This window comes from Paramisgurnus dabryanus, chromosome 9 (genome assembly GCF_030506205.2).
Source record: "Paramisgurnus dabryanus chromosome 9, PD_genome_1.1, whole genome shotgun sequence".
Classification (NCBI taxonomy): Eukaryota; Metazoa; Chordata; class Actinopteri; order Cypriniformes; family Cobitidae; genus Paramisgurnus; species Paramisgurnus dabryanus.
The window spans coordinates 37,433,126-37,457,465 of NC_133345.1; the positions used below are offsets into that span (position 1 = coordinate 37,433,126).

The 24,340-nt window shown below is 34.5% G+C and overlaps 2 protein-coding genes across 3 annotated transcripts; one reads left to right on the forward strand and one right to left on the reverse strand.

The window, feature by feature from the left end:
* The first annotated feature begins 1,935 nt into the window (after positions 1-1,935).
* On the forward strand, positions 1,936-4,717 carry lepa (leptin a). Of its 2 annotated transcripts, none has more exons than XM_065282725.1 (3): positions 1,936-2,273; positions 3,358-3,525; positions 3,877-4,717. In XM_065282725.1, exons 2-3 carry the CDS (start codon positions 3,379-3,381, stop codon positions 4,243-4,245), a joined length of 516 nt encoding a protein of 171 aa, XP_065138797.1. In that variant the 5' UTR covers positions 1,936-2,273; positions 3,358-3,378; the 3' UTR covers positions 4,246-4,717. The 2 variants fall into 2 exon arrangements, with proteins under 2 accessions (XP_065138797.1, XP_065138799.1); XM_065282727.1 differs by having other exon boundaries at positions 3,895-4,717.
* A 2,221-nt stretch (positions 4,718-6,938) lies between these two features.
* rbm28 (RNA binding motif protein 28) lies at positions 6,939-18,537 on the reverse strand. Its single transcript, XM_065283530.1, has 19 exons — positions 18,219-18,537; positions 17,709-17,873; positions 17,478-17,632; positions 17,157-17,232; positions 16,905-16,997; positions 16,738-16,797; positions 16,521-16,590; positions 16,171-16,406; positions 16,029-16,092; positions 14,723-14,832; positions 14,548-14,621; positions 14,278-14,413; positions 14,098-14,162; positions 12,404-12,559; positions 10,701-10,850; positions 10,084-10,158; positions 7,651-7,928; positions 7,454-7,568; positions 6,939-7,369 (listed from the first exon to the last, which is right to left on the reverse strand). The coding sequence occupies exons 1-19, from the start codon at positions 18,334-18,336 to the stop codon at positions 7,232-7,234; spliced, it is 2,334 nt and encodes a 777-aa protein (XP_065139602.1). The 5' UTR covers positions 18,337-18,537; the 3' UTR covers positions 6,939-7,231.
* Positions 18,538-24,340: the final 5,803 nt, after the last annotated feature.

The following is a 24,340-nucleotide window of genomic DNA, read 5'->3' on the forward strand; positions in this document are numbered from 1 at the left end:
TGAAGGAATGAAGTCAAAATTTTAACGTAAGATTTGAAACCCAAGACTAGTATATTATCAGATTTGAGCTGTTTATTGTTATGTAATGGGGGAGCATTTTATACTCAAAAAATGCTGGGTTATTTAAAAAAAATAACCCCATTGGGTGGTAATTTAACCTATGCTGGGTCGTTTAAACCCATTGTATGGGTTAAATACACTGTCAGAAAAAAAAGGTACAAAACTGTACCTTTTTTGTCGCTGGGGTGGTACCTTAAAGTACCGTTTTGTACCTTTACAGGTATATAAACACCTTTTGGGGTACATTATAATGTATACTGTATATATAACAGTATACTGTTCCTTAAGGATCTATTTTGTACCTTCAAAGGTACAGTTAAGTGTTTGGTACCCCTAAAATTTTACTGGTAAGCTTACAAAATTGGTCCTTAGGGTATAATATTGTACCCCATAAGGTACAACATTTCAATGTGTTTTATACCCATAAAGGTACAAAAAGGTACCTTTTAGGGTATCAGTCCAGCGACAGAAAAATACATTTTCTAGGTTAATTGTACCCAACGGTTGGGCTTGTCTGTTTTTGAACCAACACTGGGTTGAAAATAACCCAGCAACTTTTTTTGAGTCTACAAAACCAGTGCTGTTTGTGTCCCAACATGTGAAATATTTACCAATAAATAGCCATTACCATATTTTATCGTGCATTTATTACAACAAATAAAGAAAAAGCTTAGCCAAAAATGAAAAAAATTTTCATCACTTAAAGGATTAGTCAATTTTCTTAAAAAAAAAAAAAAAAAGGTAATTTACTCACTACCATGTCATCCAAACTGTTGCTGTCTTTCTTTGTTCAGTTGAGAAGAAATTATGTTTTTTGAGAAAAACATTCCAGGATTTTTCTCATTTTAATGGACTTTAATGGACCCCAACACTTAACAGTTTTAATGCAGTTTAAAATTGCAGTTTCAAAGGACTCTAAACGATCCCAAACGAGGCATAAGGGTCTTATCTAGCGAAACGATTGTCATTTTTGGCAAGAAAAAAAATTCACTTTTAAACCACAACTTCTCTTCTTCCTCCGGTCCTGTGACGGATGAAATGAATGTAAATTATCTGGATTTTTTAAGAAAATGGACTAATCCTTTAACCTCAAGCATTTAGAAAGTTATTTGTTCTGCTGAACACAAAGGAGGATATTTGTAATTAACCAGGAAGCAGGAGCACCATTGACTTCCATAGTAGGAAAATAATACTATGGTAGTCAATGGTGCTCCAAAACTATTGGTTATAAACATTGCTCAAAATATGTGTGTTAAGCAGAAAAAAAAACATTTATATGGGTTTAGACCAAAAAATGTTATTTTATCCCAAAAACTTAATTTCATTACACAAACAATGTTTGTTTTTCTTCAGACACATGGCTTGTTGTTTGTTAAAGTTCTCCCTTGCTAGTTGTACTTCTTGTGCCTTTGTAAATGAATTTAATGAGGATTGATCAGTATCGGTATTAAGACTGTGACCCATGCAGGGGTTTTGTAAACAACTTACAGAAGACGGCATGAAGTTTGTCGGTACAGAAGTCTGCAGGCCGCCCACTGCTGGGCCATCCCGTGACTCACAACAACAAGAACAGAATATAAAGTGTGCAATACTTTCCAAAAACTACATGCTATTCTAACATATTTATGATGTTTTTAACTAAAATAACTTTAAATTTGTGAAATCATATGACCCTGTCTGTGATATCCCAAAGTTGCACAATCACATTTTAAGATTAGGAGCATCAAAGTTTGATTTCAGTCTTTGCTTGTTGATCAGATTTACCAGAGTTTTAAATGACGTAATAACTTTCTCACTCTGATTTTCTCACGTAATAAGCTCTCACTTTGTACTACTGTTATCTCTAAAGTTTGCCCTGACACTCACAGTATTTGCATCAGGACTTGGTCAATAAGTGGACGTGAACATCTATTACTTTTTTTTGGCATGTTTCCACTGAGACAAACCCCCACATTAACCTCCCCTTATTACCAATCCAAAATGAATTGTACCAGATCTCACCCAATATTTGCAGCCCATGCGTGTGTGTGATGGGTTTGAGTTGTGTTTGCGGGACAAGCGGGGGTGCTGTCCCCCCTCATGCTGTTCTGTACTGGGAGAATCAGGCAGGCAAGGAAGGGCTGAGGTGATTCATACGTGAGTCAACAGCTATCAGCTATATAAGCCTGACCACTCATGGACCCTGGGCATGACACAGTCTTCACATCTCAAAGGTAAGACCCTTTCTCTCTCTTCACATCAATGCAACTCTCACACACTTTTGTAGATCAGCTTGCACATGTTTTATCTAAAGTTATTTTAATTTCAAATTATTTATAGGAAGGTTTTATATGCTACATAGGAAATATAAAAGAGTTAAGCAATCAGTATTTATAAGATATTGAAAGCCAAACTGAGACAGATCATGTTGCAGACCAGAGAGGCCTTTCAATGCTAAGGACTATTGGAGGTGCTCATTGTGATTTGAAATGGTTTCTCTGTTTTCCTGCTTATTGATGTTCGTATAAAGTATATCAAGCTTAAGAGATCAGATAGCTTTAATGCAGTTTTTAGATATGCCTTCAAAAATGTATTCTGTCATGTTTTTCAGTATAAATATCTAAAAACTTATTTTAAGAGAGATTTACTGGAGAAGCAAAATGGTCCTAAGATATTAAGTCTTGATTTTGAAACAAAATTATCAAAACGAAGTGAGTTTATGATTAAAAAAGAAAGAAACAATCTTAAGCGTGGATTAAGTACACTGCAAAAAATGACTTTCTTAGTTAGTATTTTTGTCTTGTTTTAAGCACAAATATCTAAAAATTCTCAAGTCAAGATACATTTTCTTGATGAGCAAAATAATCAAAGAAAATAGACTAGTTTTAAAACAAAAAAATATCAAATTTAAGTGATTTTGTGCATAAAACAAGCAAAAAGTCTGCCAATGGGGTAAGCGAATTTTTCTTGAATTTAGTGTTTAAGAAAAAATGTTTAAGATTATTTTGTTTACCCCATTGGCAGATTTTTTTCCTTGTTTTATGCACAAAATCACATTGGTCTAAAAACTAGACTTATTTTCTTGGGTCATTTTGCTTATCAAGAAAAAGCATCTTAATTTAAGTATTTTTAGATATTTTTACTGAAAACAAGACAAAAATACAAAGATTTTTTTTTTCTTGAAAATCATTTTTTGCAGTGCAGGGTTTCATTGTTGTTTTTTCTAACAATCATACATTTTCACATAATTCACTTTGCATGAATTCCTTTTAAACAACTAAATTAAGTCATTCAAATATTTATTTGATTTTTCAACAGAGTAACTTCAACATAGAAAGTATGTATTTTCCTGCTCTCCTCTACACCTGCACCTTGAGCATGCTCAGTTTGGGTTACAGTATTCCCATCCCTTCGGATAACTTGAAAAACATGGTCAAACTGCAGGCAGAGACCATCAACTCCAGAATCCGGGAACACAACGAGAAGGTAAAGAGTTAGCATTTGGTTTTTCAGAGATGTCCCTTTTCAAATAATGTATATGCAGATATAAGGAACTTAGAAATGTAGAAATTGCATGCATGTTACACTTATGCCCACTTATTGACCAAATCCTGTGAAAATTTTAACATAGCCTACTATAATTACTTATCTATGAGCTAGAACTTCACATATGTGCTCTTGGGACAACAAAGATTTATCTTAAAAAAGAAACATCCCATTTAACACATCTGGTTTAATCTATAGAAAATTTTAATATTTGACCCCAACCAATTTTTCAGTGTACTTACAGTACATATTTTACACTACTTAATAGCCCAATTGCATCTTCTCTCACAGCTCAAATTCTCTCCCAAGATCTTTATCAGCGATCCTGATCTTTACCCTGAGGTTCCTGCAGACAGACCCATCCAAGGTCTGGGATCCATTGTGGACACCCTAACCATCTTCCAGAAAGTTCTTCACAGCCTTCCTAAGGGACACGTAAGCCAGTTGCACAGCGACGTGTCTACCCTTCAGGGTTATCTGGAGAACAGGATGTTTTCTATGCGATGCCCAGTCAGAAAGACGGCCAATGAGAAGTCTTTAGAAGCTTTCTTAAAAGACAATGCCACCCATCACATCACCGTTGGCTTCATGGCTTTAGATAGACTACAAAAATTCATGCAACAGCTTACTGTCAGCCTGGACCAGTTAAAGACCTGTTAGGTACTGCTCTCGGTTTGCCATTATTGTAGCACACTATTTATTATATTTATTAAAAGCACTATATTTTTTATACCGAGGTAGCATTTTGGCACTTTTTATACGTACAGATATAATAACTAGGCTTTGAACACAAATGCAAACATCCCTGCACTGGGATTGCTAAGTAAACAAACATGCGCACACAAAGAGCAGCACACTGTTATTCAAGCACATGATGTCATTCTTTAAGCTCTTGTTTCATGCATGCTGACATCAGCATATGCTTGATGATGTCACAGTTTACCAGAAGAGCCACGTCATCAGTCTGCTGGGAAACTCAGTTCATGGTCAATGTTTACCATACTGCTGTAAGACCAGCAGTGACATGCTTTATATTTTCCTATACAATATAAATGATGCATTTCGAATATCATGTAAACAGTTTTGTATTTTGTGAATTTAATATTTTTGTGATGTTTTTAAAAAAAAATTACTAAATAAAATGTATACCGATGAGGCTTTTACTATTTATTATAGCTCTGATATTCAAGTTTGGATAAAAGCATCTGCGAAATGAAATGTACATTTTATCTGAATGACCAGAAATGGATTTTGTATATCTGTAGTTTTCCAGCAAAAAAGTGAAGGAAAATTATTTTAAACCACAAAAGCAGATCTTCTTTGAAAGTCCCCACTATATCGAGACCGATAGCTTTGATACTGGATAATTTGTTTTAAAAAATGTTTAGCATTTTATTTAAAAAATGTGTATGCTTCTCATTTGCATAAATTGTATTACTGACACATGGCCCATTAAGACCTCAAAAGTCTCATTTATAAAACCGTGCATAGGATCCATACTAAACGTCTACATACGCACAGAAAAACAAAAATGGCATCCGCCAAAAATATTAAGACTTATAAAACAAAGCAATGTTCCCTTTATAAATTACAGATCACCTGCAAGTGTGTTTTCATGAATAATCCTCAGATCCATGCAAGCCCATTTTCCCGTCAAGTTTTATTTTTTATAGATATTAAGACTTATAAAACAAAGCAATGTTCCCTTTATAAATTACAGATCACCTGCAAGTGTGTTTTCATGAATAATCCTCAGATCCATGCAAGCCCATTTTCCCGTCAAGTTTTATTTTTTATAGATCACAACCTTTGCATGGGAACTTGGTGTACACACGTTTCCATCCCTGTTTTGCACGTACGAATACATTTTAAATTAAACCCTTTGGGGCCTGTCTGCGTACGCACAAAAGCCAGAAATGGCATACCCCAAAAAATATTAAAGGAACACGCCCACATTTTGGGAATTTAGCTTATTCACAGTATCCCCCAGAGTTAGATAAGTCCATACATAGCTTTCTCATCTCCGTGCATGCTGGATTCTGTCTGACGCTGCCTCCGCAAGCTTAGCTTAGCACAAAGAGTGGAAGTGAATGGCTCCAGCTAGCATACTGCTCCCAATAAGTGACAAAATAACATGAACATTTTCCTATTTCTGTGTTGTGATTTGTATTGGTATGCTCGCAGCACCTGTAGCAGTGCTTCGCCTTCTGAGAATATAGTTCCCAGTATGTTTACTGTTAAAAGATGTCTGTGTCTCATATATGACCTTGATATTTGTACTATACAAATCACAAAACATAAATAGGAAAATGTTTTCGTTATTCTGTCACTTATTGGGAGCAGTATGCTAGCTGGAGCCATTCACTTCCAGTCTTTGTGCTAAGCTAAGCTTGCGGAGGCTGCGTCAGACAGAGTTACACCACGCACAGAGATGAGAAAGCTATGTATGGACTTATCTAACTCTGGGGGATACGGTGAATAAGCTAAATTCCCAAAATGTGGGCGTGTTCCTTTAATATTTTTGGGGGTGTGCCATTTCTGGCTTTTGTGCGTACGTAGACTTTAAGTTTTGTAAATGAGACCCAGGGGTTTCATTTAAAATGTATGCGTACGTGAAAACAGGGATGGAAACGTGTGTACACCAAGTTCCCATGCAAAGGTTGTGATCTATAAAAAATAAAACTTGACGGGAAAATGGGCTTGCATGGTGGGATCTGAGGATTATTCATGAAAACACACTTGCAGGTGATCTGTAATTTATAAAGGGAACATTGCTAGAAATATCTAAAAAATCTTAAGTTAAGATGCTTTTTCTTGAAGAGCAAAACGACCCAAGAAAATAAGTCTAGTTTTTTAGACAAAAAATATCATATTTAAGTGATTTTGTGCATCAAACAAGCAAAAAAATCTGCCAATGGGGTAAGCACATTTTTTCTTGAATTTCAAGATTTTTTGCTTACCCCATTGGCAGATTTTTTTTTTTTGCTTGTTTTATGCACAAAATCACTTAAATTTGATATTTTTGGTCTAAAAAAATAGACTTATTTTCTTGGGTCGTTTTGCTCATCAACAAAAAGCATCTTAATTTAAGAATTTTTTGATATTTGTACTGAAAACAAGAAAAAAATACTAAGAATGTTTTTCTTGAAAATAATTTTTTGCAGTGACACCTTTTTTTTTTTACAGTAAAATACCATCACATTTATTTCACAGATGTTTAGCAATATGTGTGCATATCTTACATGTACAAATACATGCCGTCTATCTGTTTTCAAGGTTTAGAAAGTTTAACAATGACAGCAAAACAGTTCAATATTGACCACAGAATAAAACAGAGCTTTGTACACAGAAAATATGATAGCAAAACTGAAATGAATCTCTTTTAATACAATATAACTGTAATTCATGAAAGCAAAAAAGTAACACAACACAGTGTTAAATATTTGAGTTTGCTGACAGAAATATTATTTTGATGACAAACAATATCAATATCAAATGTTAAGAAACTGACAAGAAAGACACTTCATATCCTAAAAACTTATCTGAGCCAAAATATTGACTGAAGTCCTCCTTCAAGAGGTTTTACACAATCTCAATATCTCTCTCTCTCTCTCTCGCACACACACTCATTCTCTCTCTTTCTCTCTCAGCTAAACCATTTACCCTTTTTAACCACAGTCTTAGCATTTGAGTTCCCAATAAGTTTCTTTTTGTATCGCTCCACCAAACTGTCAAAGCGCACATCCTCTCTGTTCTGAAACTTTCTCTTTGCAGGTTTGGCATTCTGAAACAAAACAAGAAGTTAATCCCTTAAAAATGTCATTAAACCCTAAAAATCTTTTATTATCTTAAGTAAATGACTGCTCACCTGTTTCTTGTTCTGGTTAGGTTTCTCAATAAAGGTGGACATTTTTTTATCTTTCCTACTTGGGCCCTTCTTCGGTTTTGGGGGTTGCACAGGCTGTTTTCCTTTATCCCGTTTCCTGAGGAATATTGCATGCGTCATATCTCTGTTTGGTTTCTTATTTTGTAAACTTTGTGAGTGAACGATAGGTTTGGCTGTACCTGATCTTTGGACCTCTGTGTGAAGGCATGTGCAGAACTTTCTGTCGTTTTTTGCCGTCTTGCAGTTCGACGTGCTCTACTTCTGGTTTGGTCATAAAGCCTTTGTACACGCTGCACTGGGGCTTCTCCTGTTTGCCTACATTGTGCAGACTGCCCTGGGCCTTCTCCTGTTTGACTACATTACCCAGAATTCCTTTTGGTGCAGGATCATTATTCTTCTTTCCTGGACTGTGTTGTGGCTTCGCTCCTTCTTGGTGATTGTCTTTTTTTAAATTCCTCTATGGAAAGCAAACCAAAGACACATTAAGTCTATAAAAAATATCAACATTTTCATTTAAATTTGACAAAAATACAAGGCAACAACTTTTTTCTTTTCTTTTAATGCCATATCAGGTTCTATGGCTATGTTCATGGCGAGAAATGCATTTAATTCTATAGAACAAAACTAAAAGAGGTTTTTGAAAAAAGTTTTATTTTGTCCAAAAAAACTTTAAGACATCATTTGGATTGACTTAAAATATATACAGTACTGTGAAAAAGTCTTAAGCCACCATGCCAGAATTTGATTTGTTGTTTTTGTAATGTTATAGTGATCATATATAATTGTTTCTCAGTCTCTTTAATGGAATACATCCAATACAGGAAATGTGTATATAGTATTAAAAACTGTATAAAAATGTAAACTGATGTTTCAAGTTTTTAGGGTAAACCCCCTTCCACTGAGCAATAGCAGGAAACTGCAGGATCTCTTAAACCTAAATAAAATTTAATCCTAATTTCTACACTGCAAAAAATGATTTTCAAGAAAAAAAAATCTTAATATTTTTGTCTTGTTTTCAGTAAAAATATCTAAAAAAATTTTTAATTAAGATGCTTTTTTTGATGAGCAAAACGACCCAAGAAAATAAGTCTAGTTTTTAGACCAAAAATATAAAATTTAAGTGATTTTGTGCATAAAACAAGCAAAAAAATCTGCCAATGGGTTAAGCAAAAAAATCTTGAACATTTTTCTTAAAAACTTAATTCAAGAAAAATTTGTTTACCCCATTGGCAGATTTTTTTGCATGTTTTGTGCACAAAATCACTTAAATTTGATATTTTTGGTCTATAGACTTATTTTCTTGGGCCGTTTTGCTCATCAAGTAAAAGCATCTTAATTTAAGAATTGTTAGATATTCTTACTGAAAACAAGACAAAAATACTAAGAAAATTTTTTCTTGAAAATAATTTTTTGCAGTGTAATTTAAAAAGAAATTAGCCTTTTTACTTAATTCTACTCAAACTGACGATGCCTAATTTTCTTTAGTAAAGAAGACATTTAGTCCTGAAAATAAAAAAAAATTTCGTACATATTTCCTGTATTTTCTGTTTGTATCTTAATCAAATCAATTGAAAAATAAATATGGATGGACATTAAAACTTCTAAAACAACAAGTCTGGTGTTCTCCAAATGTCTGACTATTTAGTGTCCTATCCGACACCTTATATAAATTTCTTAAAGTCAGTGATTCTCAAAGAAATGTATGTTTTTTTCCCAACATCGGGAATTATTTAGTGTAATTATTATTCATGCAGTGATCCCATCAAAGGCAACTTTTATCACAATACAGCAATTTTAAGAAGTGTGTCTAATAAAAAGCCCTTAGTATGCAGACACAACTAGTGAGTAAATTTTCCATAAAAGTTAAACAATTACAACGTTTCTCTGTTTATTTTACTGTTACAGATGAGCCTGACATGCAGCCTAGACCCTAATGGGTTTAAGGTAAGCCTGTTTGAAAGAAGTTATTTAATATTACATATATAATATCATTATATTTCAAATCAATTCCATATAGAGCAGGGTTTCCCTAACTGGTGAACAAACTGGTGCACGAACCCCTGGTGGTGCGTGGGGGAATTGCAGGCAGTTTGTGAGATGAACAATTATTTATTTCTAATTAAACTATAAAAAAGTCAACATGTTACAAATAAAATACCAATTACAAAAATTAACTGCAAATATATACAAAAATCTGTCTCACATAAATAATTGTATAAAAAAGTAAAAATATAAATAAAAATATTAACAAAAAGATATATATTATGTTTAACCTGCATGTCATGTGACTATTACACCACACTACAATATATCAGAGAACTAAAAACTGGACATGCGTACCAATAAAAGAAATATAATAATATTTAATATTTACAATAAATAAAAATAACAAAAATTATGTAAAATACTGACTGATAAACTTTAAAATGTTTTTTTCGAAGCTATAATTAAATTTTTTATTTAATATCTTACACTAATTTAGGTTAATGGGGTTCGGCTGACAAAAAAGTTTGAAAACTCCTGGTTTTAAGGGCACAGAAATGCCACACTTGACCTTAAACTTAGGGACAAACCTATACCACCAATACCCCCAAAAACAAACCCAGTCTCACCTTGCTGTTTTGTAGACGCGCGGCTTTGAGTTTTAGTTTTCTGCTGTCTTCCAAAGAGAACTCAACTATTGGTCTCTGATGGGAAAGACACAGGCAATTATATTAAAATACATAGTTTAACAGCGAAACATCATCAGTAGATAAGTATTTAAGCAATGTCTCTTAGTCATGACTGCGAGCAAACTTTGATTCACAGCAATTTTGAGAAGTTTACAGGAAGTTTAGAGGAATTTAAATTGTGACAGAGATATAGTTTAATGTGTCTGAGTGAATTTCTGTGTCATTATTTCGCAAAACTCTTAAAGACCCCTGCAAAGAAACTGGCACAGAGCATAACAATAACAGGTCTGAAATCAAGTGTTATGTGCTATAGCTTCAATCATTTAATACAGTCAGTCCCCTTTTGCAATAAACATTGCTAAAAATACTTTGAAGTATGAAGACAGATGAATTCTTCTCATTATAGGAATATTTCGACTTGATATAACAATAAACAGATTATTAAATACCCTAGTTTTCCAAGTAAGCAATCAGAATTACTTCCACAACAAGGCCATATCTAAAGCACAGGATTTGAACATTGAGAAGACACGTCAGTTGTAATGTCACAGGCTAACCTTTTGGGGTCCAAAAATGTCAGGGTTGTTGTTGAGGTGACGTAGGACTTGTAGGGCGTGTTCATGTTCTTTGAACTCTACAAAACCGTATCCTAGAGACTGACCTATCACCTTACCTCGAACAGGTTTCTTGTCATACATCACACGACACTGAGAGAAAAAAAGAGAGAGAGAATTTAAAGTGTAGATCCTGGACCACAAAATCAGTCATAAGTAGCATGAGTTTATTTGTAGCAATAGCCAACAATACATTGTATGGGTCAAAATTATCAATTTTGAATTCCAAAAATCATTAGGATATTAAGTAAAGATCATGTGCCATGAAGATATTTTGTACATTTCCTACCATAAATAAATGAAGAGTTTGGTTCCAGAATGCGATAAACAGCATTAAAAAACATTTAGTTACCGCCAAAATCAGTATTGTCTCTGGTCAGTTTAAAAAGTAAATTCTTTATTTTACGCAAAAACTGATATCCGCCATGTTATTCTGTCATCTTTTCTCCCTTTATTTCCAAACCGCGACAAACGCCAGTCTTCCTTCTCTGCAGAATGCAATAAATCAGCTTAACCAATCACAGCGCACCATTCCACGCATTGTAAACAACAATGGCAGTGCTTTGAATACACACGCAATCCTAGTTTTCCTCATCTACTTTGTACTTCTTGATCAACAAACAAACAAAAACCAAATAATAATTTTTATGGCATTGATAAACCTGTGGTGGGGAAGAAACGTAAGCCATCAAAATCGAATAATTTACATGATAGGCACTCAGCGAAGGAAAAATGTCGGCTGTTGCTTGCTCTCACACGACTGCATCAATCTTCTGTCATGCTAACACATTGACCCCAGGGGTTCAAATGAAAAACTTTCCATTATTTTACTGAAAGTCAACGAAAATCGAGCAGGACAAAAACATTTTACAGCTGATCCTGTCAAAAAAGTTCAGTTACGATGTCCCAGGGATGACATTAATATGACAAATTAAGTGTATTTATTAATGCCATTAATGTTTATTTTTTAATCAGTGTATACCACTAGTCAACTAAATGAATATAATATGACAAAGATGAATGCACATTTATATATTGATTCAATACATTTATAGCATTTTGAAAAAAAACTTGGTCATGGATTTATTGGATTTTGCAAAAAATATCAGTTTTTATAATAAATCTTTGAAAAACAATGATGGATTTGAATTTTTTATGTTTTTATAACCTAAAGATGCTTTATGGATTTATTGCGTTTTGGAACCAAACTATTCATAGCGTATGAATTTATTCATCGTTATGTGTTAATATGTGTTTCTAATGACTTCATTTGGACATCTCTAAAAGCAATTTTCTCAATATTTAGATTTTTTGCACCCTTAGATTCCAAATATTCAAATAGTTTTATCTTGGCCAAATATTATCCCATCCTAAAAACCATACATCTTATTTATTCAGCTTTCAGGTGATGTATACAAACAAATTGACCCTTATGACTGGTTTTGTGGTCCACAGTCATCATATATATAAATAAGTATACAAATATTTAAATAAATACAAAAACACAGTCCTGCCCTCTAGTGTTAACCAAACAGAATTAGCATTGTCGTACAATTAGCATTAGCACAGTGATTTTTGGTTTGCTCTGATTTAAACAGAGGTGTACGCAGTATGGCAGCGTTGCATAGGATGTGTGTGTGTGTTACCTCAGTGATGCGAGCTCTTTTATCCCCAGCGGCTGTGAGGCAGATCTTGCGGAGTTTGGGTTGTTGGACGCTTTTAGGTAGGTTGTGAACACACAGCCGTGTTTTAGACACATACACGTTAATGTCTTTCAACTTTTGCCTTTTTAGCTCCTGGAACTGATACCACAAAACAGCACATCACTTAAAACTCACATTAGCCTCTTTCACACAGTAGTTCTGGTAAATTACCATAAATTTACCAGAATTAATTTACCAGTAAATACAAAAATGTGCTGTTCACACATGCAGTGACGTTCCGTCTTTTTACCAGTAAGACATCATTCACACATCAGTATCAAAATACCGGTAAACTCGGAGAGAAAGTGGAAGTTACCTGTGGTGCGCGGCCGGCGAGCTCCGTCCGTGTCGTATTTGTAAACAATGGCGGTTATGACTTAATATCCACGGTCCGTATTTTGTTGTTTTCACATCGGTGGCAAACGGTCGCGAAGTTGCTCGTGACAAAACAAATTGCGTTAGGCGGTGTCAAACGAAACCTTCGTTTGGACATTAGGCTTCACAGATGGTGTGCTAAGGACGTCAGCAATATGGCAAATAGATGGTAAGCTGTTTTAAACAACTTTGGTGAAGAAATGTGGATGTTAACTTCAGGTGTGCTCGAATTTTAAGCAGCATGTCTGTGGAACGAACGTAAACAGTGCGGGGGTAAACGCGTCATTTGTATAAAAAACTTTCTGATTGGCCCGAGCTGTCAGTGCAATCTGACGTCGTTCGTTCTAAATGCCGGTAATCCTATATTTTTCGTTCACACATAGCGCTTACCGGTAAATTACTGGTAATCTTACAACCTGTCTTACTGGTAAATTGGGAGCACTGATTTACCGGAAAGGTTCTGTTCACACATGACATGTTAACTGCAATTTTCCAGTAAATTACCAGTAAAGACTGAATGTGTGAAAGGGACTATGGTAAACCAATATTTTATTTTGTTTGCTAGAAAACAGACTAAAACAGTTCAAACTTTAATATCAGGGTGGGTAATAAAGCAAAAAATACTTTATATTGTCAATATGTGACCTTGCCTACCTGTAAAATCCCATTTAAAATTATATTTTGTGATTCAATATTATCTTCATAAAATCATCCTACATAACCTAAAAAACATTGTGTGAAAATATACTCTCGATATCTTTATTATTATATTGGTGGTGGTAGAGGAGATTCCCCCATTCATATGTAAAGCGCTTTGAGTACTGAGAAAAGCGCTATATAAATGTAACAAATTAATTATTATTATTATTATTATTATTATTATTATTAATATTATTAAAGGCGGGGTGCATGATTTTTGAAAAACGCATTGGAAAAGGGAGTCAGGCCAAGTACCAAAACACACTTGTAGCCAATCAGCAGTAAGGGGCGTGTCTACTAACCGACATCGTTGCCTGGGTTGCGTACTGTATGTGTGGGGTGGGTCTATCAGAAGCACCAGATTCTATTGGGGTAGGGGCGTGTTTGTTTAGGTGATTTCAAATGTCAACATTGGCTTGAGGCCTTGTCAAAGATTGAAATCAATATGAAATTGTTGAAATTAAACTTTGATGCTTCTGATCTCAGATTTAGACTTTAGCATTGATTTCACAGACAGGGACACATATACATAGCATCACATTGTGCTAAAATAAATGATTTACCCTTGTTCTCTTTGCCATGTCAGTTTCTGAAACTTCCTCTGCAGCCTTCGTTCCAGGACGAATCACTGTGAAATGATAAAAATTTAACTGTGTTGCTTTACTCCTATTGGCTAGCTTATAAAAACAAAGTGTTGCTATTAGCAAGTTTATTATAGGTGTTTTGCGATTGGCTATACTTACAGCCCTCTCTGGAGAGATAGAGGTTCCTGGCGCCCGTGTGAGTTTTTATCTTCTTGTCTTTGAATTTGGCGGCATCTTCTCTGGTCACGGCAGCCGTGATGATCAACTTCCTGCCATCAAGTCTTATGCCACCAGACTAAAACACAGTTAATCAGGTGTCAGTGCAAACCGGCTCAGTGGATTGATGCATTATATACATATAAAAGGTTTTATATTACAAGACGGTAGATTGTATTAGTATCAAGTACTACTGATACTGATGCTGCTTACCTCATTGTCATTCTGAGCAGCAGCCATACATTTCTCTGCTGCTTCTTTAGACTTAAACTGAGCAAAGGCACAACCTGAGAGAAAGAAAAGTGATTTTAAACAGAGTCTGTTATGATTTTTTTATCACTGTCAGAGGGCAAAGGATGTTGACTGGGGTTTTGGTGACCCATGGTACCTTTCGAGTGTCCGGTGTTGGCATGCATCACTATCCGGACATACTTCATCTCTCCGTACCGCAGCAAAACTTTCTCTAATTCCTCCTCTTCGGTGTCGAAGGACAGGTTTCTGACAGAACAACAGATGAGGTAAACATATAACAGATTACACAATGATTTCGCATTTACTTTCAAATCTTATTAAATTTAAAGGGATAGTTTATCCCAAAATGAAAATAAGCCCATATTTTAATGTGAAGTGATTGGTCTTTGTAAGTTACCTTAATTCTCATGCATACAACTGTAGTTTATAAAGTTTAAAATATAAATGCTTTCTTATAAAAACCTATCGCTTCACCTCAGAAGACATTTAAAGGGATGGTTTGCCCAAAAATCCCCTCAATTTGTTTCAGACTTTTGTAACCTTTGTAACCAAGCAGATCTGGGGCACCATTGACTTTCATAGTATTACAAGATCTGTTTGGTTACAAACACTTAAAAAAACAAACTTAATGTTTTAGCAGAACAAATACATTAGTTATACACAGGTTTGTAACAACTTGAGGGTGAGTACATTTTTTCATTCCCTTTAATAACTGTATGGATTAGTTTTTGATGAATGGATGCCCATCTTTGGATCTTTAAAAATAGGGCTCTATCCAAAGCCTTTTTAAGGCTATAGACATGATATTATTTAATTTAACCCTGAGTGTGTTTGGCTGAAATAGGCAAGTCAAAGCCCAGTTTCACACAGACATTATGGAAAATGCATCCGCCGACACTGCCAATGATTTTCCGGAATCTGCGCGTGCATTCACGTGATGTATTTAAAGGGATAGTTCACCCAAAAATGAAAATTCTGTTATCATTTACTCATCCTCGTTTTAAACCTGTATGAATTAATTTTTTCTGATAAACACAAAAGAAGATATTTTGAGAAATGATGGTAAACACACAGCAGGTAGTGACCATTGACTTCCATAGTAGGAATAAAAAAATTATGGAATTTCATGGGTACCATCAATTGTGTGCTTACCATCATTTATCAAAATATTTTCTTCATCATTTATCACAATACTTCCAAAATATTTTTTTCCTACTATGAAATGTAATGGACATTATATATGCTGTGTGTTTACCATCATTTCTCAAAATATCTTCTTTTGTGTTGACCAAAAAAAAGAAATTCATACAGGTTTAGAATGTTACGGCAATGTTACTAGGTCCCCTTTATGAGAGCGATCCGAGAACATTAATGGGACATGTTTGGGGGCCTCTCTGCTAATTTTAGGGAAATTGTCTAGGACCCAGGTGCGTTCTTCTTACCTGATGAAGATGGTTCTGCCCTCATTCACATCTGAAGGAAGAGAAACCTTCTTCTTTGGAGAAGCTGAAAAAAGATGATGTAGATGATCACATTTCATACATGTTATGAATTAATACATAGACACTTTATGATGATGCATACCATCGCTTTCTTCATCACTGTCCTCAGCATCATCGTCATCATCACCATCGTCGTTGTCATCATCGTCGTCGTCGTCTTCATCATCATCGTCGTCTTCAACACTCGCTTCAGAATCACTTTTATCATTTTCCTCCTCATCTTCTTCACCACTGCCCTTTTTGTCTTCGTCGTCATCATCTTCATCCTCAGATTCTTCTTCTGATTCTGATTTGATGGCCTTTTGATGTGATATAGACCTGAGCAGAAGATTAATTTTGAAAATACATTAAGGACTGCACACAAGATCACACACACAAGGTCCAGTCACTTAACAAAAATCATTACATCATACTGAAAAGGTTTGCACTTACTTGTTCTTGGCACCTTTTTCTCCATCACCCCCTGTGTCCTCAGATTTTCCCTTTACTTCTTCCTTTGATCCTGCAAATCACAATTCTCATAAGACATACAACAACATTCTAAACAGAAAAACTTCACAACAAAATCTGCAAAAACTACAACATCGTAAACAACCACATCATCATATATATGTTGATGTATAATAAAAAAAATACTGTATGTGATTACCTGATTGGGTGGCGACATACTTGTCCTTTGGAATGGCCCAGTCCACAGCTACAGGCCTGCCTGTGAGAGAGGAGCAGATTGTATCCTGTTGTCTTTTTTTTTGCCTTATGGTGGTAAGGATGAATTTATTTCAGCTGGTGCAAAAAGTGTGTTGAAGATCGACTCACCTTTTATCTCCTTCAGGTTCATTGCTGCAATGGCTTTTGCGGCTTGAGGCATGTTCTGAAACTGCACGAAAGCAAAACCTCGCATCTTCCCGTCTGCCCAAAAATAACGCAATAAACACTCCAGATCAAAAGAATCACGATGCAAAACTATTTTGAGATTGCCTTCTGTAAAAGATTGCTGCTTATTGGTAGTTGCCAGGATCTTGCTATACACTTGCTACAATAGATAAAAATGTACTTAAATAGTCTTACCTGGTTTTAAAGCAATCTTTGCTTCATGAACCACACCAAACTCAGAGAAAACCTTTTTCAAATCATCTTCTGTACACTAGGGTGCACAAAAACAAATCAAGTCAGTGCATAAACACAACATATGCATTCTGTGACTATGCATTGCTTATGATATTTGCTTATGAACATCAAATTTAGTATAAAAAATAATCTAGTCCCAGGCTAAAATGCTTGTTTGAGATTTGTGCCATTGTTTTATCTAAAGATGCATACAAGTAATTTTTTTATAAAAGAAAAGTGCCAAATATCTTGTCTCTGTGAAACCAGGCCTCGATGACTTACTTTGAAACTAAGATTTCTGATGATCAGTCTGCTTTTGAGCTTTGACTTCCTCAGGCCTTGAAACTTTTGTTGAATCTCTGTCGGTTGTTTAGGACTCTCTGCTGATTTTTTAGGACTTTCTGTCGGTTGTTTAGGACTCTCTGTGTCGACTGAATCTGTGTGGATAATTCATTCTCTTTTATTGGGTGCAAAACAGACAAGTATGAGGGCACACAAACTTTAAAATCGAACCTTTATTTGTTTTTGCTTTTCCTCTTTTCTTCTCATTTGGCTTTTTTCTGGCTTCCACTATGACGATCTTTTGTCCGTCGTACTCTTTGACTTCTTTCAGAGCCCGCTTTCCATCTTCTTCCATGGAGAATGTAACATACCCGATCCCACGACATTTTTCAGACCCTACAGAAAGCATTAACATGGGACACATATTACATCTTCAAAACAAAAAAATAACTAACAAAAGGTAACCAGATTAACACATCCCACCAGTCACATCTGTGACCTGAGTGAGTAAAAACTGACAGTATAATGAACCACAAAACAAAAAAAAAAATGATAATCTATATAAAAATACACAATATACAGTAAACATATTTATACGATTGACACAATATTATGTATTACAAGCTCAGACACAAATGTCAAGCATACAATCATATTCAACTTTTGTAAAAAGTAACGTTATGCAGAGGAGCGCATCTCCATGTGCAAGACTTGGGGTGCTTTAAACCAAACAGATCTTACCTTTTTCTCTGACAACAAAACTGTTTTTTAATGGTCCTATTTCTGAAAATATTTCTCCCAGATGTTCACCGGTGGCAGTTGCAGGTAATTTACTTACAAATAAAGTCAGTGCAGGCATGTTTAGCACTTACTCGCCTACTTTACATCCAGAAACTTTACTTAATAACCACACTGTCGGGTTGAGATTATAACAAACACCGTAAGGTATTTCACATTACTCGCGATCGCATTGGCGATCCTTTAAACTTAGTAACTGTAAACACAAACAGATCTACGGTTGTACAGCACGTTTTCTCACATGTTACTGCTGTGCCGGAAGTTGTCAAGTGAATGTTCTTTTGGACGACAGCGTGCGAGCTCGTGGTTTACTGCCACCTACTGCACTGGAGGACATGTTTTGTAGCTTATTTTCCAGACTAAACATGACTTCTTTTTTTTTTAGGAAAAAATACTAATCCTGTCGCTTCTAATAGATATTTAGATATATCTCTAAGTCAACCACATGAAAAAACACAGTAGAATACTTTTGTATTTAATATACTAAACTGTAGTATTCTGTAGCATAGTACTTACTAACTATACTATACGTTGGTAGGTAAGGTTCAAAAACACTATGCATCTGGACATTTTACTACAGTATTGTTTGTGGGTAGAAAAGAAGCAAAGCATATGTAAACGTACCGACGCTAGAAGAAAATGCAAATAACGCGCGATTACGTCATACGCATGCTAATTAGCGTATGCCTTTTAACCCTGGAGAACCCACAGGGTCAAATTTGTTCATTAGAATAAATGGGTTTTTACATTTTCCTGGGTTCTCCAGGAGATGGCTGTATCTGGATTAAAAATGTGTTTTTAGGATTTGCAGAACTTTGAAAACCTGTCAACATAATACAGGTACTACAAAAAGTGCTTTTTCAGTTTGATAATATGGTTTGTGTTTCGATGTTTTCCTAACATCATTTGTATGTAAATGTCTGTCAGTGCAGGTTATCGTTCACTGATTTTTTTTTTAATGCCATAAAGTGATTCTTTCATTATAAAAAAAGAAAATTATAATTAAAAAAGGATAATTAATAAATTATTTAAAATATGACGTAGGCAGCTTTTGATAACAATAAACATGCATACATCTGTGAGAAAACGTGCAAATACTGACTATATTTTTAAGCTTACAAATACTTTCTAATTGGAAATATTTTTAAAAGCTTAAATCTATCTGTTTATGGTGTATCCCAGGGGTCACCAACGTGGTGCCCGCGGGCACCAGGTAGCCCGCACAGAGTCTGGGAGGTGCCCGCCAAAGCACATTCTATTAATAGTCTCAACTGTAATATTTATTCATTACATATTTTTCTATATTAGCTTGGGTTGGTTTACGCATGTTAAAATTTTAAACAATACTAAAACATATAAACAAGTCAAATTAAATAAAATAAACAAGTAAAACAAAAAAGTTTTAAGTAGACTATATCAAAAAGTAGCCCTCCAGATTGTTTTATTCATTGTGGTAGCCCTTGCTCATAAAAAGGTTGGAGACCCCTGGTGTATCCTGTCATTTCAAGGTCATTTTTTGCTCACGTTCTTCAAGACCCATTTTTGTGTTTCCAAATCAGGCCACTAGAGGGAGACAACACCCATGATCTCAAGAGAGTTTCCATTGAATGGATAAATAGCAGACCTTTGGTAAGAGTATTGATGTACAAACACTGCTTGCAACAATTTGCAAAAAGACTATAAAGTGACACTTATTTTATTAACCAAACAGAATGTAGGCTACTTAGTTTTTATTATTATTTATTTGGGAGCTTCCCAGCAGCACATAATGCATAGATAATACAATACAAATAAAACAAATAGGAGTATTGCATTTGCTCTGTTCAGATGGAGGCTCTCTGCTTCATGCAAGTGGTATAACATGTGCACTGGTTAATGAAATTATAGGTTTGTCCTCTCAGGCTGAAATGAGACAAAATCGAGTTATGGTCGTGCAGATGGAAGTTTGTGCTTGTAACGCAAAAAAGAGATTGAACATTATACTGAAGCAAAATAAAATATTTTGATATGATCTTTCTATTATTATTACTAATATTTATAATTTTCTACAAAACACAGCAGTTTTTCATACAATATACACTGTCTGACATCAGTAGACCTAGTAAGTGGGTGACACTCTCCTACTCCTGGTGCAGATTCTTCAGATTATGCTGTAAATGGGTCACCTATATTTCACTCTTTAATTCAGTTTCAGTGTTTTAGGATAAGGGTGTAGGAGGGGAAGTTATGAAAGACATTTGCAACTGCTCATTTGCATTGCACTGTGAAGTGCCAGCGCTTAACACACAAATTTACACATGTGGATAAACCCACACGCTCCTGCATATGAAGGAAAACCAGACACATGCTTGAAAGAAGCTGTATGTAAGCGAAAATATTTGTACTGTTGGAGGTTTATCGAGGTGATTTTGCAAAGATAATGTAAACGTTTACATTTATGCACCTATGAATTTGGTAGACCGTAGGCTTACGGTGTCACTCAATACATTTTGATCTCATTGACCCTAAACCTAATCTTACAATCTAACTGCTTGATAGAAAGTTTGTTCAGGTTATTCAAAGCGACTTACATGTTACAAGTATATGTGTTCCCTGCGAATCAAACCCATGACCTTCGCATCCAATGCTCTACCAACTGAGCTAACATTTCATATTTGGTGAAATCACATTCACCCACAGCTATTCATGACGGTGGCAGTGACAGTAATGTCTGTCTGTTTATCTGAATGTTGGTATGATAGCACAGAAATGATCTTGTCAGACGAAAGCAGAGACAGGGGACAGTGAGATATTGTATGAGCCCACGCTGGCAGTGTATGGAGTGGGAGAGGCTCATGTGATGAGGGATTAATGAATATAAATTATTTCTGTTCACTGACTGAATCAACCCACCACTATAGACAGCAAAGCATTTTCAGTGGCTTTTGGTAAACATAAGTGCTTGCTTGTATAAAATTTGCTTGTGTACTTGGGTCATAAAGTGCCACAGATGCATAATAGTGCATGGATGCACTGCAAAAAATGACTTTCTTACTTAGCATTTTTGTCTTGTTTTCAGTAGAAATATCAAAAAATTATCAAATTAAGATGCTTTTTTTTGATGAGCAAAAATTATATTTGTGCTTAAAACAAGCAAAAATATCTGCAAATGGGGTGAGAAAAAAATCTTGAAATAAACAATACAAATATAATAAGTAAGAAAGTCATTTTTTCCAGTGTGTGTGCTTCTACATGCAGACGTTTTAAGATGTTACAGTTTTACATAACATTTCAGGCAACGAAATATTTAGAAAATGTAATTATATCATCATTCTTTAGCATTATGATAAATAAAATATTTTTAATAATCTATGACTTCTGAATGTCTTACCACGTAGATGTACACTGCAAAAAAATACTTTCTTTCTTAGTATTTTTGTCTTGTTTTCAGTAGAAATATCAAAAAATTCTTAAATCAAGATGTATTTTCTTAATGAGAAAAATGACCTAAGAAAATAATACTAGTTTTTAGACAAAAATATACAATTTAAGTGAATTTGTGCTTAAAACAAGCAAAAATATCTGCCAATGGGGTGAGAAAATTTTACTTGAATTAAGTGTTTAAGAAAAACAAAATCTTATTTCACAATTTTTTTCTCACCCCATTGGCAGATAATTTTGCTTGTTTTAAAGACAATTTCACTTAGATTGTATATTATTTGTTTTAAAACTAGACGTATTTACTTAGGTAATTTTTGATATTTTTACTGAAAACAAGACAAAAATACTAAGTAAGAAAGTCATTTTTTGCAGTGTACAAATGTATTTCACTTTCTATGAAACTGCTTAGAGATGCTTCACTGCAAAAAATCTGCCAACTGGGTAAGCTAATTTTTCTTGAATTTTTTCTTATTCCATTGGCAGATTTTTTGCTTGTTTTAAGCACAAATTTGCTTATATTTGATATTTTTTGTAGTGCTGGTATAAAATTAATCGCGATTAATCGCACACAAAATAAAAGTGATTTTTTTGTATAATATACAAGTGTGTGTTGTGTGTAATTATTATGTGTATATATAAATACACACACATTCATGTATGTATTTAAGAAACATTTACATGTGTATATATATTAATTTATTTATTTTTTATATATTGTATATAAATAAATAGTAATAATAATAATGTATATATTAAATAATATTTAATAATATATAAATATATATATAAAACTTTACTGAAATGTATATATGTATGTGAGTGTGTTTAAATATACATAATAATTACACACAGCACACACACATATATTATGCAAAAATGAACTTTTATTTTGTATGTGATTAATCGCGATTAATCTTTTCCCAGCACTAATTTTTTGTCTAAAAACTAGACTTATTTTCCTAGGTCATTTTGAAAATACATCTTAATTTAATAATTTTTAGATATTTTTACTGAAAACAAGACAAAAATAATAAGTAAGAAAGTAATTTTTTTTTGCAGTGTTGGAGATTCGTAAAGTATGCAATAATCAAAACAAAGTGAATATGCACTGCCAACTCATTCATACCAAAGAAAATATTCAGCCGACCACAGTTACCCATTAATCTTCTCAAATAGTTTACTTCACTGTCATTGTTCATTATTGTTTAGGCGTTTCCTGGGACAGAGAACATATGGAGGGTCTCTTTGGGCATGTTTGGGACATTTGGGGGAGGGTGGGTATTTACACAGGCGCCTTATGGGTCATCTGACACAAATCTGCATACTCTATTAGTGTCACATTTACCTATTAAAATGAGTAATGACAATCCATTGAAGTGCGTTTCGATGTATCTTGGTCACATAACCATCAGAGTCCCACAAGTCACATAAAGGAAATAATAGAGCTCATCGAAACTGTGAGATTATTAAGATCCCTGACTATTAAAGCGCATGATTCATGTCAGCATTCCCAAATACATTGAACTCGTGTAGCGTATTCCTGGCGCCAAGTTGTACACAGGTCAGGCACTGCAGCGTAATGTTGAAAGTTAAAATTGAGACAAAGCCAATGATTACCAAATAACATTACGTGGGCCAAGTCGGTGCGATGATCAAATCAAGATGCTGGAGTAAGTGTGATCTAGACATGTAGGACAATGTCGAAAGTATATACAAAATAATAATTGTATTATATATATATATATATATATATATATATATATATATATATATATATATATATATATATATATATATATATATATATATATATATATATATATATATATATATAGCAAAAAAATCTGCCAATCGGGTAAAGCAAATTTTTTCTTTATTTTTTTCTTGAATTTAGTGTTTAAGAAAAATTTTCAAGATTTTTTTGCTTACCCCATTGGCAGATTTTTTTGGGATTTTGCATATTGTCGTGTAAAAGACGTTATTTCAGACAGTTTGCTGACGTGGACAATTTCAGCTTAACCAGACTGATGCATATTCTTGCTGCCTACTGGCTTCACGTCAGCACTCATTCTCAAAACCTCCAATTACCCCTCCGTAACCCCGTCTGTGGCTGTGTCCTCCACCACAACCCATGGACATTAATCATTTTGTGAAGCTGATCCTTTTGTTTGTGAATATACCCGCGATGCCAATGTAAAGCTATACAGGCCACATGGACCCAATTTGGGAACACTTTGTGTCTGCTTGGTCTTGACTATGAGCTAGACCTAGACCTATAGCAAGATACAAACACAATGGTATGAGTAAAGCTTGTAAGGAGTACCTTAATAGAAACCAAAGCCTTCATTTGTTTATCGTATAATGTATCATGTAGCAGATGGGGGATTTACACATAAGACTTGTCCTTTAGCATTTACAGTATGTGCCAGGGATTAAGAGTGATGAATTGTGAACATGCTCCGGTTTAAGTTTGGGGGTTTAGTTCAGGCTTAAACTTAAGCTCACGTTCTTACCTTTTTGGTAACTTTGATTCATGTTTTGGAGGAAAAGAAATCGTACATCTTTGGTGAAGGAAGGTTAAAAATGTTGCATGTCTGTCAGTCTCAGGGCATGGGATTGAATTGGTTTTGTCTGGTTATGCTGTT